The sequence below is a fragment of the Bubalus kerabau genome, chromosome 15, assembly GCF_029407905.1.
Source record: "Bubalus kerabau isolate K-KA32 ecotype Philippines breed swamp buffalo chromosome 15, PCC_UOA_SB_1v2, whole genome shotgun sequence".
Taxonomy (NCBI): domain Eukaryota; kingdom Metazoa; phylum Chordata; class Mammalia; order Artiodactyla; family Bovidae; genus Bubalus; species Bubalus kerabau.
In genome coordinates, this window is record NC_073638.1 from 43,791,567 (window position 1) to 43,808,257 (window position 16,691).

The 16,691-nt window shown below is 46.8% G+C and overlaps 1 protein-coding gene across 3 annotated transcripts in view; it reads left to right on the forward strand.

Moving 5' to 3' along the window:
• The window catches only part of DENND2B (DENN domain containing 2B), a 167,732-nt gene that overhangs the window by 84,055 nt on the left and 66,986 nt on the right, over positions 1–16,691 (forward strand). Inside the window, exon 1 of one of the 3 annotated variants that reach the window (XM_055548706.1) lies at positions 14,901–15,018. The exons of the other annotated variants lie outside the window; for them this stretch is intronic. Within the exon in view, the coding sequence (XP_055404681.1) occupies positions 14,924–15,018 (95 nt within the window). The 5' untranslated portion in view covers positions 14,901–14,923. Of the gene's footprint in view, positions 1–14,900; positions 15,019–16,691 lie in introns of those variants that run through there. 3 annotated transcript variants of the gene reach the window in all.

Genomic DNA, 16,691 nt, shown 5'->3' on the forward strand with positions numbered 1-16,691 from the left:
GTTGTCCATTTAAGGGAAAGGGGTCTGCAATCTCCTTGGCTCTGGGTGTGAATGGGCTGGCCTGAAATTTGCTCATGGCCTTTGCTGGATGTGCTTTTTCAATGAGATCATTCCAGAGTTACATTCCTATGAAATTATATTTTGCTCAGGACGTGAAGCTGGATTTGTGTAAAAGCATTGGCACTAAAACTCCGGGCTCAGAGTGGGGCAGAAATGAGAATTGAGATAAACAGACCTTTAGAAGGAAGGGAAGACAGAAGGAAAGAGAAAACAGTTGTTAAAGGATTTTGCATTTAAAATTGGTGCACCGTAAGCATACCAAGGAGTCGGGATTGCCACTCAGACCATGGAAAGGCAGAGGTGACGTGTGTTGTCCCAGCTGCCTGCCGCCCCCAGGCAGTGTGGGCTCAGCCGCCGACGTCTCATTTTTCGCTCTTTGCTTTTTCTCTTTTTCTTTGTCTCTGTCTGTCTCTCTTGCGCACACATATACAAGTGTATACACATACAGCCCCTTCATGCTGGCAGTGTGAAGGGCCTTGAAATCCTGTCTAAATGCTGTTGCCCAGGTACGTCTAGTCACTCTCATCTGAGCGTTGCTTTTCTAAAATCCATTGTGCTGCTCTCAGACAGAGTTATTTTCTGGCACCTCTGGCTCTCACTCCCCTGGTGTGTCCCACTCTTCCCGTACTTCTCATTTGGTATTGGAGGGCAAGGAATATCACCCTCCCCGGTGCCTGCCAAAGAATCAGGTACTCATTAACTGATTGTAGAAGAGAGGAACCAAATGAGTGAAAAGTTGGGAACTGCAGGGAAGGCAAGCCACAGAATGTTGGCTGACATAGCATACGTGACCTTGGAGGCTGAGAGAGTAGAGAGTTAGACTTGCAAAAAGGGTAGTTATATGTGTGCATGCAAGTGTGCACAAAAGCATGGGGAAGTTTGTGGAATGGTAAGATGGAAAGCCCGGTAAGTTCCAGATTCCACAGGCAAACTGCATGGTTTAGACTCACTCACGTTAGATGAAGCTGCCCCCTGAGTAATCCTTGTGAAGTTGCACAAGGACAGAGAGGAAGGAGCTTTAGGTTTGGAATGGGAGGGTTCTGGGTGGTGATGGTAATAATATTCTTAATAATAACAACAACAGCACCAGTAATAACATAGTCCTCACGCTGGACCAGACATTATTCCAAGTACTTTTCGTATTTTAGCCCTTTGATCCTTACAGTAAGCCAGATGAGGTAGTTAATTATTGACATACGAAGAACTGCATAGTAGTTTTAGACCTGGTTCTGTACCTACGAGCTGAGTGACCTTGGGGGCAAGATAGCCTCTCTGAAGTAGTCTCCTTTGTTAAATGGAGAAAATACCTTTTGCATTTAACCACTGGGGTTTGTTTGGCAGACTCAAATGAGCTAGCAATGAATGTTGTTTTGATAAGTCTAAAACTTTTTAGACTCTGAAGGACTTGGAACTAGAGTTGGGGAAGAAGGGTAACTTGCATAGTAATTGTGGTTGAGATATTGGGCTCATATGTAAAGTGCGTGCTGCTCTGAGTGCGGGCCATAGTTGTACTTCACGGCTGCTCTGTGCTGGCCAGTGGCGGTATCATTGATTATATTTAGAATCAAGACTTGAGCTTCCATTAAAGAATCAAGAAACTAGTTCTCAATGGAACTAAATATAAATGTGAAATATCATCAGGGGACAGATCTTAAGGGCTAACCAGGCCTTCCCTCCCAGCCAGGGAGGCAGTGAGGAAGCATGGTGGTGGGTGTTTGCAAGGGGGAGAATTATTCTGTTGAGCCCTTGGGAGCAGCGAGGCCTCTGCAACTAGTGGCAGAGAGGCTGGCTCAGAGAGGTGGCCCATGTCGGCTCCCACAGCCCAGCCCCACAGCAGTGGACTGCAAGGTTCTGTGGGCTGGTGGATGTGACCCATTTTTGCTCAAGCGAGAGATCTGTAGGGAGTTTGAGAAGTTGCTTTAAATCACTACAGCCTTGGTAATGGAGAGTATGTCCAGCAAAGTGGTCCATATTTGCGGATACTGGGTCCACAGAGATGCCAACCCTTGGGCTTAGGATTGCACTGTGCTGAGCTGGGCAGTGGATGAGGAAGATTGGTGAAGGGAACAGAGGGGATAGCATCTCCATGTGCAGCCCAGGAAGAGCAGTGTGGACCTCGGAGGCCTGTCACTAACTGTAGAGCCGAGCAACCTCCTCCGTGAGGTCTGAGCTCAGAGTGCCTGACAGTTGCCTGGATGGGCTGTGATGCCTGTGTGAATAATTATAGGTCACGAAACAGAACCATAGTCAGCTACATCCCTCAGAAATGCCTAATTGTAGGCTACAAATGTGAAAATATACAAGAGCTTAGACACATGTCATACCTCATTACAGAGAGCTCTGGCATGAGTCAGATGTGACTTGGGTGGCTCTTGGTGTGTCAAGAACTGCTTGGTGGGCATGCTGGCTGGCCCAGAAGAAGGGAGGAGGCATCTTCCCCATGCATCCCTTAGGGAGACTGGGAACTTTGGGAAGGGGGAGAAATATGTGCTGTGCCCACAGCTTGCTCTTCATTTGTGCACTTACATGGCTAAAAAGCTGCGGTTACTCAAGGTAGGTTTGATTCTTCTTTAGGAATTGTCTTCAGCACCAGTTCACAAACCGCTTTAGAAAATGTCACATTTGAGTCTTGGGATCTTTGGCATTTGTGTCTGATGTTTTTGCATTCAACTATTCCTTTTTTAAAAAAAAATTGGAGTGTAACTGCTTTACAGTGTTGTGTTACTTTCTGCTCTACAAATCATGAATCAGCTATAAGTATACATGCATCCCCTGCCCCTGAGCCTCCCTCCCACCCCCCACCACATTCCACCCCTCTAGGTTATCGCAGAGCACTGAGCTGAGCTCCCTGTGCTGTACAGCAGCTTCTGCTAGCCCTCTGTTTCACACAGGCTAGTGTATTTATGTCAGCGGCACTCCCCAATCTGTCCCGCCCTCTCCTTCCTCCACTGTGACCTCAAGTCTCTTCTCTATGTCTGTGTTTCTATTCCTATTCCTGCAAATAGGTTTATCTGTGCCATTTTTCTAGATTCCATATATGGCAGGATATGACTGTTCCTTACTCCTGAAGGCCTGTGATGCATAGCAGTTTGTAAATTGCTGGCATCCAGGTTTGAAGCAGTTGAGCAAGGACTCAGGGAAGTGGGGCACCTTGTTGGCACACTCTCAGTGTCCAGTGTTGGCACACCTGATGAGTTCTATAGGCCTGCATTCACAATTACCTGTGCACTTGTGGGGCAGATAAAGTGGGTTAGCACAAAGATTCTTAGAGTGGGTCTGTGAGGAACTTTGGACACTTATGAACCTCCTAAACTGGCAGACAGAAGTTTCTGTTCTTAGAAATTTTCTGTGGAGGTTCTTGGTGTTTATTAGATACTGGGAGGGGTCTGGGACCTCAAACAGTTGTTTTCTTAAAAAGTAGAGATTTTGGGAATTCCTTGGCTGTCCAGTGGCTAGGGAACGTCCATGCTTTCACTGCTGAGGGTGCAGGTTCAGTCACTGGTTGGGGAATCTAAGATCCCACAAGCCATGTGGCATGGCCAAAAAAATAAATTAAACTAAATTAAATTATATTAAAAAATTGGAGTTTTGGGACAGTCTCAGTATGCACCCCTTTTGATAGCAAGGCTCCACAGGTTACTTGACAATTACTGCTGCTTCTGACCCAAGGTACTTTTCTCTGGTTTGCACCCTTTGTGTCCTATGGCTCTGAATGAGTTAGCATCCTTAATGGATGCAGATTTTCCTTCAGAGAAAATTCAGATAATGTTCCAAAGTTTCTGAGGGCAATTGCCAAATAGGAATTTTAGGAATGTTTTGAGAATGTATTGGAATAAACATTCAGACCTCGAAGGACTACCCTGGAGAGGAGAATGTCTGTGTATATTGTGTGTCTAGTATATTGCGTATCATAGTTGTTAAATCATCTGTTTTGTTACCTTTAGTTTCACTACCTTCAGTTCATACCCTCAGAAGTTGGAACCGAGTCTGTGTCCCCAGTACAACCTGGAAGATCTTGGGAATTCTTTCCTTGCAAGATAATAGTCTGAGGCTGATGGGGACATTTTAAGTTCCTTAGAGAAGTGAGGGTATCTGAAATACCCCAGGTTACCTAACTGGACTGTACTGACTTATTGCTGGGCTGAGGGAGCCCTGGTTACATAGGAGCCTACTTTGTCTTGTCTGGGGTGCTTGGGGGTCTTTGATAAAATGCCCAGCTGGGTTGGGCTAGTCTGGTCCAGCACTGGGCTGTTTCTGCATGGGGCCTCTCCCTGGCTGAAGGTAGCCTTAACTTGGTCCAGATTTCCAGGCTTGTGAACAGTAGCAGTAGTGGTGGGTGGGGTTTATCTGTTAGGGTCCTGTTTCCTCTCAGTTTAAAATATCTTAGTCATCTCTGAAAATGAAGGAATCTCAAGAGTGGAAGGGACCTTACATGCTATCTGTGCTAATCTACAAAGCAGGGGGAGGGGAAGACTAACGTTATCTACTTCTCTCACCCTTGTATCCCTAGCATCTTAACTGAGTGAGTGGCATGTGGTAGGGATTCAAAAATACTAATCGAGTGAATGAGTAAGCACCAACTTTGAGCAGACCATTGTCCTTGCTTCTTTTGTTCATTTATTTCACAAATATTAATAAGCTCTTAGTATGTGCCACTTATTCTAAATTCTGGGGTATACCAAAGTGACTCAGACCGTCTTTGTCCTCAGGAGCCTAGTCTGTAATTTAGAAGTGAGGAGTTAAAAAGAACTTACTGTCTGTAATTGAAATTTAAGAATAAAATGCTCTCATTTTGGCCATTCTGGATCTTCTCCTTGTCTAAGGTCTCTTTGGGGGACCACAGATAACATATCTAATCCCTTTTTCACATGAGGGCCTTTCAGAATTCTCAAGGCAATTTTCAGCTTCGCCCATCTTCAGTCTTCTCTTCTCCAGGGTAAACATTCTCCGTTCTTTAGTCGTTTCTCCTGTGACATGGCTGTGAATGCCCTGTCCATCCTGGTCCTCAGGATGCGTCCAAACTGAGTCTGTCCCTCGGACAGTGTGGAGTCCAGAACCCAAGGCTTTTTCACAAACGTTAATTTCCAAGGAATGTTCCAGCCTGGAGCCTTTCCTGCATTTCAGCTTTGCTCTGCTCACCCTGGGCTCAGACAACGGATAATGGAAAGAGAAAGTTCTAAACTTGGCCAGACTGAGAAGATCTTCATATTTGGCTAATCCTGGAATTAAAAACTTTTGTCTCTGTTCTGTCCTAGCCCCACTCCCCCACCCCACTCCCCTTGGTGTAGATGAATCTGCACACAGCCTTGCTGCCAGTGGCTTGCTTGCCTTTCATTTTCTGAGCCAGTGCCCTTCATTACCAGGGAAATTAGCATGAAAAAGCAGATTCCAGTTCTATGACTTTATGCAGTACAAGCCCTTTATCACATTCTCTAACCCCACTCCCTACTGAAAATGATAAAAGTTGGAGTCTTGTGACATCACAACAGTTGGCTGTTGTATCAACAGCTGTGATGTCACCAACGGAGGATTATGACTTCAAGGAAGAATAGAGGGAGGGAATGTATCAGACCAGAGACCCCCAGGGTGGTGGTAGGGCTGGGGGAGACTAGCAGGACACAAAAGCATAATTTTCATGTAAATCTTCACCCAAAAGCCCAGTTGGCCTTTCAGCGGCTGGGCTGCCCGTGGAATCCCTCTTCCAGATTCCCATCACTCCCTCCCTCTGTGGATTAATGGTTTGGTTTGTGGGCATTGCTCAAGTCTGAGCGTGTGTGGAAGTCCCCTGCTGGCTTGCTGGCTTCTGGGCTGGCTTGGGGTTTTATTCATGAGGTTCCTGCTGAATATAACTTTTCAAGGAGGGAGTTCAGAGGGGAGCCTGGGAGCCTGGGGTAAAGCTGATGCAGATGTAGGCAGCCTCTGAGCTGAGAGGGAGCTGGTGTGCAGCCTCATCTCTCCAGGCAGAGGGGCAGCTGCTCTGTCAGCTGTGGGGGAAGCCTGAGTGTGCCGTCCACAGGCCTGAGTGCTAGCTGCCCACATGCTGCTGGGGCAGGTTGGGTCCACCCTGAGCTCCTCCATGGCTCCTTGATGCAGAGACTTAAAAACACCTGCTACAGAGGTTCCCAAACTCCCTCAGTTTGTGGGAATTTTGAGCATTTTTCACAATGCTCAGAGGCGGAATATTCTTATGAAATATTTAAGTGTAAACAATTTAGTAAGTGCTTATACATCCTAATAACTGAGTGGCCCTTTGAAAAACATTATATATATATATATAAATTGAAAGGAAAAATATTTTTAGAGGAGGGTTGGGAGGATTGGTAAAATAGGTGCAGGGAATTAAGAGGTACAGATCTCCAGTTATCTGATAAGTAAGTCATGAGGATGTAATATACAGCATAAGGAATATTGTCAATAATATTGTAATAACTTGTATAGGACTGGATTTATCATGGTGATCATAACATATACAAATATCGAATCACTACCTACTACACCTGAACCTAGCATAATATTGTACTTCCATTTCAATTAAAAATATTTGTATTTCATTCTCAAATAGCCATAGGCACTAGCTAATGGGATGTACTGGCACTGCACCACATCTCACGTGTTGGAATTGCATTGGATATTGCCATCCCCATTTCCTGTTCCACATTGCTTTTCACACGGTTATTGCTTTTTAATCACAGCAGCTGCTAAAAACCCAGCTTCACAAAGAAATGAAATCATCGAAAAGAATGCAGTGCGATCTCATGTTAAAACTCACGGCATGTCCAACAAATGTTGAATATTGCCCTTGTTTCCCTCAAAAATTTAAAATACCTTGCAGCACCCCCTGTGAGTTCCCTGTGGTACTCTTGGGCACCTCTGCACACAGTTTGAGAACCACAGAAGCCAAGTAGCACTTACTTTATTTAAAGGAGGAAAAAGGCCAGTTCTGTCCCCATCATAACCTTTAAAGTAGTTGGGTAGATGGATGGACAAATGCCCCTTATCTTCAGTCTCAGCTCCTGTTAGACTGTATAGGGGAAGGCTTTTCTTTTACCAGGGTCTGTGTTTGTGAGTGCCTCTGTCCCTGGGTGGGGAAGAATGATAAGGAGAAAAGACTTGAAGAACAGCAAAAGAGGAGCATCTCTTTCATTTATTTACCGTTGCCACGACACACAGCATGTGGGATTTTATTAGTTCCCTGACCAGGAGTCGAACCCACAGCCCTATATTGGGAACGTGAAGTCTTAACCACTGGACCACCAGGAAAGTCCTTTTTACGTTTATGTTTTGTTGATTCAGGGCCCTCTGAACTAAATGGCTTAAAGAAAAATGGGATTTTAACACCAAGAATTTGGGGGCCAGACATGAGACTACTGCCATTTCTAACTCTGTCCAGGTACAGCTGGGCTGCAGGAGTGTACTCGGGATGGAGGGTGGCTTCCTGCCACAAGATATGACAGAGACCAAGGGACTCACTGCTCTGGTTTCTGTTAGAGAGCTCAGTGCCAACCTCTCCAGACTCTGGGGTCTACACTTACTCTAAAACCCTGGGCAAATTACTTAGCCTGAGCCTTGGTTTCTTCCTCCATAAAATAGAGATAATGACAGCTAGATTAAATGAGATAAATGCGTACTTAGAACAGCCGAGCCTGGCTGTGTACATACACTTTCTTCTACTCCCTTCTAAGACTGGGACTTTTATCCAAAGGGAGATTGAGCCCCAATGATCTGGCCAAGATCTGCAGTTTGAGAGTGACTCAACTTCTTCTAGATAACTTTGCTTTGTGTACCTAATGTTCCCACTCTGCCGAGTTCTATAATCTGTGTACCCACTCGGAAGTTTTCTTTCACTCTCTAAATGGCATTTTTTAATGAACAGAGTTCTTATTTAGTGTAATCTGATTGATCAAGGTTTTCCATTATGGTAATCTGATTGATCAAGGTTTTCCATTATGGTTATTGCTTTTTGTCCTGTTCTTGCTCCAAGGTCTCCTTGGCTTTTGCTCACGGTTTTCCTTCTGCTAGCAGCAACATTCTTCCTCTGTTTTGTCTTCTACAAGTCCTACAAGACTCAGCCCAGTGTCACTTCCTGTCTCCTCCAGAACCTTCCCCTGCATTTGTCCTGTCCACCTGGTTAGGTGTCTTTCTCCTTGCTTTCAGAGCTCTGTGTCCATACCTCTGTCAGAGCTCTCGTTACATTGTACCAGCATCTTTCCTTTACTCCACGGTCTCAGGCAGGATGGAGGGCTGCTCAAGGGCAAGGACCAGGGTATAGCACAGTGGCAGGGGGGCCTGGCCAGGAAGATGCTCTGGAAGGGCTCAAGTGAGTAAACACATGAAAGTCTCAGATGCCACACCTGTCTCTCCTTCTACTTCTCTTATGATATTTCCCCAGCCTTTCATGACCTGTGCCCTCTTTTGATGAGCATGGAGATCTTCCAGGCAGATGGTAAAATGCTACCCCCAGAGAGTGCACTCCAGATTGAAGTTAACTACATGACAGTGCTTCCGAGAGGGCTGGTCAGTGGTGTCCCAAGCAGCAGACATCAGGATAGGAAAGCCCTGTCATTCACTAAGCCCCAGAGTAAGGATCTTTGTGTTTTATAACAGGAAAATCATTGTAATCTTTGCAGAGAGCAACTTCAGTTCTGGGGCTGAAGCCATTCCTGGTCTGAATCTGTTCAGAGGTGTTCAGAGGACATGACCCCCTTCTGAATGTTTTGAGTGGACATGCTTGCTGCAGGTGGGTCAGGCTCTGAACTGGGAAGGCTGGTGGTGTTGGAAGATGGGCCTGGACAGATGGGCCTTCTTTCTGGAAGAAGGAAAACAGTGAGCAAAAGCCAAGAAGACCTTGGAGCAAGAACAGGGCAAAAAGCAATAACCATAATGGAAAACCTTGACCAAGCTGCTCACTCTGTCCGGTACGGCCACTCTGAGCTGGTGGCAAATGTTTTTTGGTTAAGAATCTGCCTGCCATTGCAGGGTAGATGGGTTCAATCCCTGGTCCATGAAGATTTCACATGCCATGAAGCAACTAAGTCTATGTGCCACTACTGAGGCCCTAGAGCCTGTGCTCTGCAACAAGAGAGGCCAGCACAATGAGAAACCTGTGCATGGCAACTGCAGAGTAGCCCCTGCGTGCCGCGCTAGAGAAAGCCTGCATGCAGCAATGAAGACCCAGCATAGCCATAAATAAATAATTTAAAAAATATTTATTGAGGGCCTGCTGTGTGCCAGGGTCTGTCCTAGACACTAAGGGTACAGCTATAAACAAAACCCCCAAATACCTAGCCTCATGGAGCTTATACAGACATAATAAATAAATGGAAAATAAGAGTAGTTGTGTTGGGTGGTGATGAATGTTATGGAGAAGGGTAAAACAGGAGAAGGGAGAATAGGAGGGCTGAGGGGATAGTAGGGTGGAGGAAGGTTTTTTAATATAGTAATTTCTTAATACTAAATTTTATAGTGTGATCCAGAGGAATCTTCACTAAGAAGGTGATGTCCAAAGACCTGGGAGGTGAGGGAGGAGCCTCTTTTGGGGGAGAATGTTGTAGTTACAGGGGACAGTGGGTGTGGAGGCCCGGAGTTGGCATGTGCCTGGTGTATTTGAGGAAATAATAAGGAAGATGTGGCTGGTGGGGAAAGAGTAGTTGAAATGAGATTGGAAGTATCATAGAGACCTAGATGATGAAGACCTTGTAGATCATTGTGAACATTTTGGCTCTTTCTTTGAGTGATTGGGATCCATGTCAGGGTTTTGCCAGAGAAGTGGCAAGATCTGCCCTGTTGCTGGTGATGGGTACATCTGATGATCGTAGCTTATTGAGGGTCTGTTCTGATTGTTTCTGTTTTCTCGATGAAATGGGAAACAGAGTAAGAGTGAAGAGAGTGAGGACAAGGGAAGGGGCCTTGAGGCTGAGAGTTGGGGGAATGCCGGAGACTTCAAGTATGTTACCTCTTGGTTCTGAGTATTCTTTGTATTTTATATATGGCTTCTCGCTGGTTTTGATGTTCTCATGATACTACAGATAGGAAAATGAAGGTATTGAGACTTCCCCAGCCCCTTTAGCCCTTACCACTTCCTAGTCTCCTTCTGAGAAAGTTGACTTGTGGGTTTTGTGTTTTTCTGGAGCAGGGCAGGCATCTTGCCATCGGTCAGGTTGAGTTCAGCTAGGCTGGAGAGCATGGGAAGGGTGAGAATGAGGTCAAGATTTAGGATCAGGAAAGGCTTCAGAAAGAAGTTGACATTTGAACTGAATATTTAAGAAAGAATGGGGGTGGAGGACTTCACGATGGAAGGAATTGGTTGAATAAAAGCTTAGAGGCATAAACATTCCTGGCATGTGCAGGAAATGGCATTTAGTCTGCTATGACTGGCAGAGGGAAGGCTCTGGTATGAGCTAGCTCTGTGGCCTTGGAATCCCCAACATGTTTACAGGACCCACAAGGTTCTTCTTGCCAGGGAGGAAGAGGGAGGCCTTTGTGGGGCAGGCCTCCATTCTCCGGACAGAGCAGGCTCCATCGTCCTGGCAGAGCTGGGTTAAGGTCCTTGCTAAGAAGCTGAGTTTCCAGACTGGCAGAAATAGCTATGTCGAGGTTTATAAAACTGTCTTGGAAGCAACCAGATTTCCTTTGGCCTGGAATTGCCTAACAAGCCCTCAGCCCATTTTAGGCTTTCAGGAAACATTTAAACCCAGCTTCAAACCTCCACAAAATCAGTACTGAAGTGGAGAAGGACCATCTGGCAGGAAAAGGGACTGAAAATGGTTGAGGTTGAAAGCCCCAACTTAAAGGCCTCTTTGAGGAGGAGAGTTGGGAAAGAGGATGTGGGAGTGATAAGTGGACAGTGAGGAGATGGATAGAGAGCTTGATTTTTTTTTTTTTTGGTTATTAATCAACAACAAAAATAATCTTTTTTGTGACTGGTTGAGGAGGATTTCAGCCTCACAGGGACCTGTAAAAACACTCCGCAATTCTTCTGATCTCCCAGCAAAACAAATCTTGGTCCCTCTCCACTTGACCAGGCTCATAATCCCCTTGACTTTTTTGCTCGAAGGGCTTTCTGGACCTAGAACCCCAGAACCTGGGGCTGGAATGGAAAAGATCCAAGGTACCAGGTATGTAGAGGTACTGATGGAGAAAAAGGGTCTGGCGTTTTGGAGGGAATTAGGGTATCAGCTTGAGAAAAACCTTGCTGGCTCCCTTGTGATAGCTTTTGATGCTCAGCACACAATCTCTGAGCCCACTGTCTCCCCTTTCCCTTGTAGCTGCTTGATTTTAGGTACAACAGAGCCGAAAACAAGGTTGTGGGCAGATAACCAGTCAGAAATGAGTCAGGAAAGGAAGGGAGGAAAAGAGGGGTGGAGGAGGAGAAAGACAGCGTGAGTGAGATGAAGGCAGGTTTCCCAGGAACAGTCTCTCTTCCTTGGGTGTGTTGAATGAGCTGTTACTGCAGGAGCATCCCGGAAGGTACCAGGGGCACTTGTGAGGAGACTGAAACTCCTGAGGGAGAGGGGACTGGCTGAAGGGTGGAGGGGGAAGGCCTGTTGGTGACAGCCCAACTGGGTGGCAGCTACAGTTGGAAAACTCCCTTTCATTGGTTGTACAGCCGCCAGGACTGTGGGGAGTGAAGGAGTGTACCCTACAGGATAATGGCCAGTGCTTGAATTTCTCGCGCCCTTTGTCTTCCTGGCCTTTCACTCCTTGGGGGCCCACTTTTGCCATCAGTTAGCAAATCAGTTAACATTTGCGGGCCTTTTAGGTGAAGAACTCTCTGCTCGGTACTGAGGATTGTTCAAATCATGAGGAAGAACTCCCTAAGCACTGCCACACCGCTTTCTCAACCGTGTGGGATCAGAGGCGGCCAGGGTGTCAGGAGACCTGGGGATGGCTGTGAATGTCCTAGGAGGGCCGGGGAACAAAGAGGCTGTGGAGGTGAGCTGCTGCAACAAGGCCTGAGCTGTCAATCCGGGCAGAACTCTGAAAGGTAAATGAAGCGCTTCCCACCTTAGCCTACTCCAGGGACACCTACAAAACCTCACTCTGTAGAGAGGTCTGGCTTGAGTAGTTAAAAGGAACTCTTTCTAATGATGACTCTTCCTGAAGCTTAAGTGCCAATGTTGGTTGCTGAGACTCTTGGAGGAAGAAATTAAAGATGTAGGCCCTTCTCTGGGGGAGCTGCCAGTCTGATCCTTATCTTTCGGTCTAGAATGAAAAAGGACTTCAGAGAGGAGTCAGTAAGAAGGTGAGGGTGGTCTGGTGGGTGTTCCCTGGGCAGGGTGAGTAGTGGGTTGACCCCAGGGCAGTCAGACCACAACTGTCCAGAGCTGGATTGGGCTAAACCCAGGTTCTCAGGACACACAGAGCTCGGTTTCCTTGCCTGCCTTCTCCTTCCCTGTGGGCTGCTTCCTAAGCTATTACTTCCACATGAGAGTTTGCATAAGAGATTAGTGGAATGTCAACTCAGCAGAAATTCCCTCATGTGGTTTAGAGGTTTCCTTTGTGGAGGCTCCGGACTTCTTACCTGGACCAGCAGAGCAGAGTGCTGGGCCGTGTTTGTGTTTCCTCTAGATGGTGACTTGAACCCTGCAGATCAGGAGCCTCCCTCCACATACGTGCATCTGTTCCTCAGTGCTCTCAGGGTTCAGACGTCTCCTTCTCAGGGACGAAGCACATGGTCATGTCCAAAACTAGGCCTGCGGAAAAGTACCACACAGACATTTAGAAATGTCACCTAGCCAGGGTGATCGGAAGGTTCATTCTTAGAGGCTGGTCAGCCCTCAGAAGGAGCCTCCTTCAGAGACTGACCTCTAAGGGATTCCTCTCGGGCCGTGGGGAGAGCACCTGTAGGCCGGGTGGTGAGACTGGATTGTAGGGAGAGAGAGCCCTAAGGGAGCAGGACAGAGAACTGCAGGATGCAGGCTGGCCTGAGCCGCAGCAGGGAGCCCTGAGGCTCTCTCCTCCAGTGGAGTTCGGGGGATAGTTAGATGGAGGGCTTCCCGAGGCCAGAATCAGCTCCTTCCTGCCCTGCATGAGCCCCGCCCTCCGGGAGGCTTTGCATGGCTGCTCACAGGGCAGTGCCCCCAAGCCTTCCCTGCTGGGACGGGGGACACAGCACTCACCTGCCGACTGGGAGAGTCAGGTCACAGAGCCGAGCAAAGCTGGCCACCTGTCACCATTGGGTGGGAGGGACAGCGGTAAATTGGGGAGGGCTTGCTACATCTAAATGGACTGCCAGCTGTTGCCATATAGAAATACAGAAATGATAGCAGATTTTTCAAGAGAATCCAGAATCTGAATTTTTATTTGTATTTTGTTTATATTCACCCAATTCAACTTAAAAAAAAAATTAAGGCCAAATGAGACGTACTTTTGTTGTTGCAAACCACCAGTTTATAAACCATCAGTTATAAACTCTTGTTCCCAGGAGTTTGAAAGGGAGGGGAAGTGAGGAAAACCGTTGTTAGCTACCAGGGGCGGGTGGCAGGAAGAGCTGCTTTGAGATACAGGAACTCAGAACACACTGAAGACTGAGGACCCTGTTTAGGGCAGATGTTGATGATGCTTTTACTGGATCCCATGATGTGCCTACTTCTCTGTTGAGGATCAGTGGTTCTTTGCAGGTGGAAGAAGCTGGGGGTGGGAGGAGGAAAGGCTACCTAGTCACAGCTGGGCAGACTCTTGGGAAGATGGTCAGTAGTGACCCTTCAAACCTTTACAAGCTCTTAGCATGTGGTAGGACACAGGTTTTTCACACAGGTCCGTAAGACCAGCCTGAAATGCTTGCTGAACATCCAGATTCCTAGGCCCCATTCAAGAGGGAGAGATGGGGCCTGAGGCTCTGCATTTTTTTTTTTTAACAATCACCCTTGTCAATGTTAAGGAAAGTAGGTAGATGGTGGACTCAGAGCTGAGTCAACGTTCCTGCCCTGTTCCTTCTCCAGGTGAGTGATCTTGGGCCAGTCTTTTAATCTCTCTGAACCTGCATTTCCTGATTGGAAAGTTATCACTGTTTCCAGAATGGTGAGAGCTGAACTAGAAGATGGGTGGAGGTCATGCATAGACCTGCCTCAGAGCTGTGACGCTGGTACAGGCCACCTGGGCTCCAACTCCTGCCTTGCCACTTTCTAGCTGTGTGACATGGGACGAGCGATTTAACTGCTGTGTACCTTGGTTTCCTTGGTGGTGGTGGTGGTTTAGTCACTAAGTCTTGTCCGACTCTTGTGACCCAGTGGACTATAGCTTGCCAGGCTCCTCTGTCCATGGGATTCTCCAGGCAAGAACATTGGAGTGGGTTGCCATTTCCTTCTCCATTGGTTTCCTTGGTAACATGTAAATAATAATAGCACCCACTTTGTAGAGTTGCCACAGGGATTAAATTATTTAATCCTTTAAAATGCTTTTAAATTTAGCTATTCTATAAAGAATCTAGCAGCACCTTTCATAATAAATGCATCTTTTTTTTTTAGGTCACTAATAGATTAAGGCTTACTTTCAAATGTCACCTCTCTATAGGGCCTTCCTGGAGTCCACTTTTTCCTTCCCTTTTCTCCCTTTACAGTTAGCTCCTCCAGGGTAAGGTTGTATCTGTTCGTTTTTATTTATTTATTAAAATTTTAGTATTTCCTAATTTGGCTGTGCTGGGTCTTAGTTGCGGCATGCAAACTCTCAGTCGTGGCATGTGGGGTCTAGTTCCCTGCCAGGGATTGAACCAGGCGCCCTGCTTGGGAACATGGAGTCTTAGCCACTGAACCACCAGGGAGGTCCCCATTTTTATATCCTAGTACCTCGCACAGTGCCTGGCATAGAGTCCCTGGAATGAATGGCAGTATCGGGGAGTCTGAAAAATGATGAATCTAGCTTGGGAATGGAGAAGGCGACTTCCAAATACCCAGAGAAGCATGATCTGGAAGAAAAAGTGATTTATCAAGCTTCAGTGTGTCTGAACTACAATTACATGAGGTAGGTCATGTTATTATTATTGCTCTTACGGTGAGAAAGTCGAGTCTTCAAAACTCAGGTGTGCAATGACCTTGACTAGCATTAGCTAGACTCCAAGTCACGTGTTCTTCCCACTACACCTTGAGATCCCAGGACTGTGATTTCTGTCTTAGGGCAGAGATTGTAGAAAGGTTCTAGCGGTGCCTTGTGTTCCTGTCTTTGGGTTGTAACTCTTCAGATAGTTGTCTATAACTTGTCAGAGCTGGGCTTTTGAGCAGTTCATGATTGGTGGTAGATCCTACTTGAACAATTTCATTTTCCAAACATGTAGTTTTTGGCTGAATTTTAGTGAAACAGCCTCTCATCCCCCTGGCTTCTCTGCTCTTATTCCCAGTGGGTGTTTCTTTGCTTGGGAGCGTCTCCTCTCCTTGTAGCCAGACCAGCCAAAGGAGTCAGGCAGAGAGTGTCGATGGGAGTCTGGGGTGGCTCTCAGGGCCTTGGGAGAAGGCCCCAGGAAGCCAGCGATGGAGACTGTTCAAGTCCGCGTTTCACATGTAAAGGGTTAGCTTGGTCCTCAGCTTCTCAAGCCACTGGATTATTCCCTGAGCCTGAGAGACTTGGCTGGAGAGAGCAGGTGGCGGGAGCACCGTGAGCAGGCACCTCGGACTGAGTGGGCTCTCCGGGTTTTCTCTCAGCGGTGCCTGCCCACGATGCCTCACCTCCTGGGCCACTGCTGGGAACAGCAGCTGTGCTTCTGCAGGTATGTGACCAAAGGGCACTGCCACGGGCCTGGTGGCAGTTTTGATCCATTCCTTTCTTGGTTGCATCTTCATAGAATTTTTCTTTTTGGCTCCAGCAAATACCACAGTTATCTACATTTTACCTTTTTTCTAGTTGGCTCTTGGTTCTCCTGTTATAGCTTTTCAGAGCAGTGGGTCCACCCTTCTTAGATCAGAAATTCAGGGAAGGAAAGAATATATTTTTAATCATGTTCTTTTAATGTATTCCAGTTTCTGTTCTTTCCACAAACCTTCTGTCCTCCCCCTGAGGGCCTGCCCTGAAGCTGGTAGAGCACGTCCAGTGCTGTTATGATGGGTTCTGATGATTATTGTGACCGTCGTTACCATGGGCACAGTTGAAAGCTTATGCTTAGTGAGTTGATTCCTTATTGCACTGAGTTCCCTGAGGACCCCGAGAACTGGCCTGGGAAAGCTTCCAGGGGCTGCCTGTCCTTTCTCTTCTTTCTGTTTAACACACAGAGCCATCCACCAAGCTCTTAACTTGGCCCTGGGCTGGGGCAGGTAAAGGACATCTCTTGAGCGCCAGTGTGCGCAGGTGCTCTGGTGGCGGGACTAACTCACCGTCTAACCCCCTCCTCCTCCTCATCGCAAATATGCTGTACACTTAAGTTTATAAAAATTTTTCCCCCTGTAGGTTGGGAAGGCTTTTCATGAAGGATAAAAGTGAGGCCCAGGGTTTTCCTTGTTCTGAAAGCTTCTGTAGTCTTCACTGTAGGAGGGTGTTTCAGCGCTGTCACCTGCAGCTGCTTCCTCCCTTTCTAATTCCCACTCCACTCACTACCATCGTCAGCAGAACAACAGCCATGAGAGCTTATGTGAAGGTAGTGCATTTCATGTTGCAACTAGGAAAGAATTATGAATGATATCAAGAATGTGGGTTTGGCTTGTTTTTGT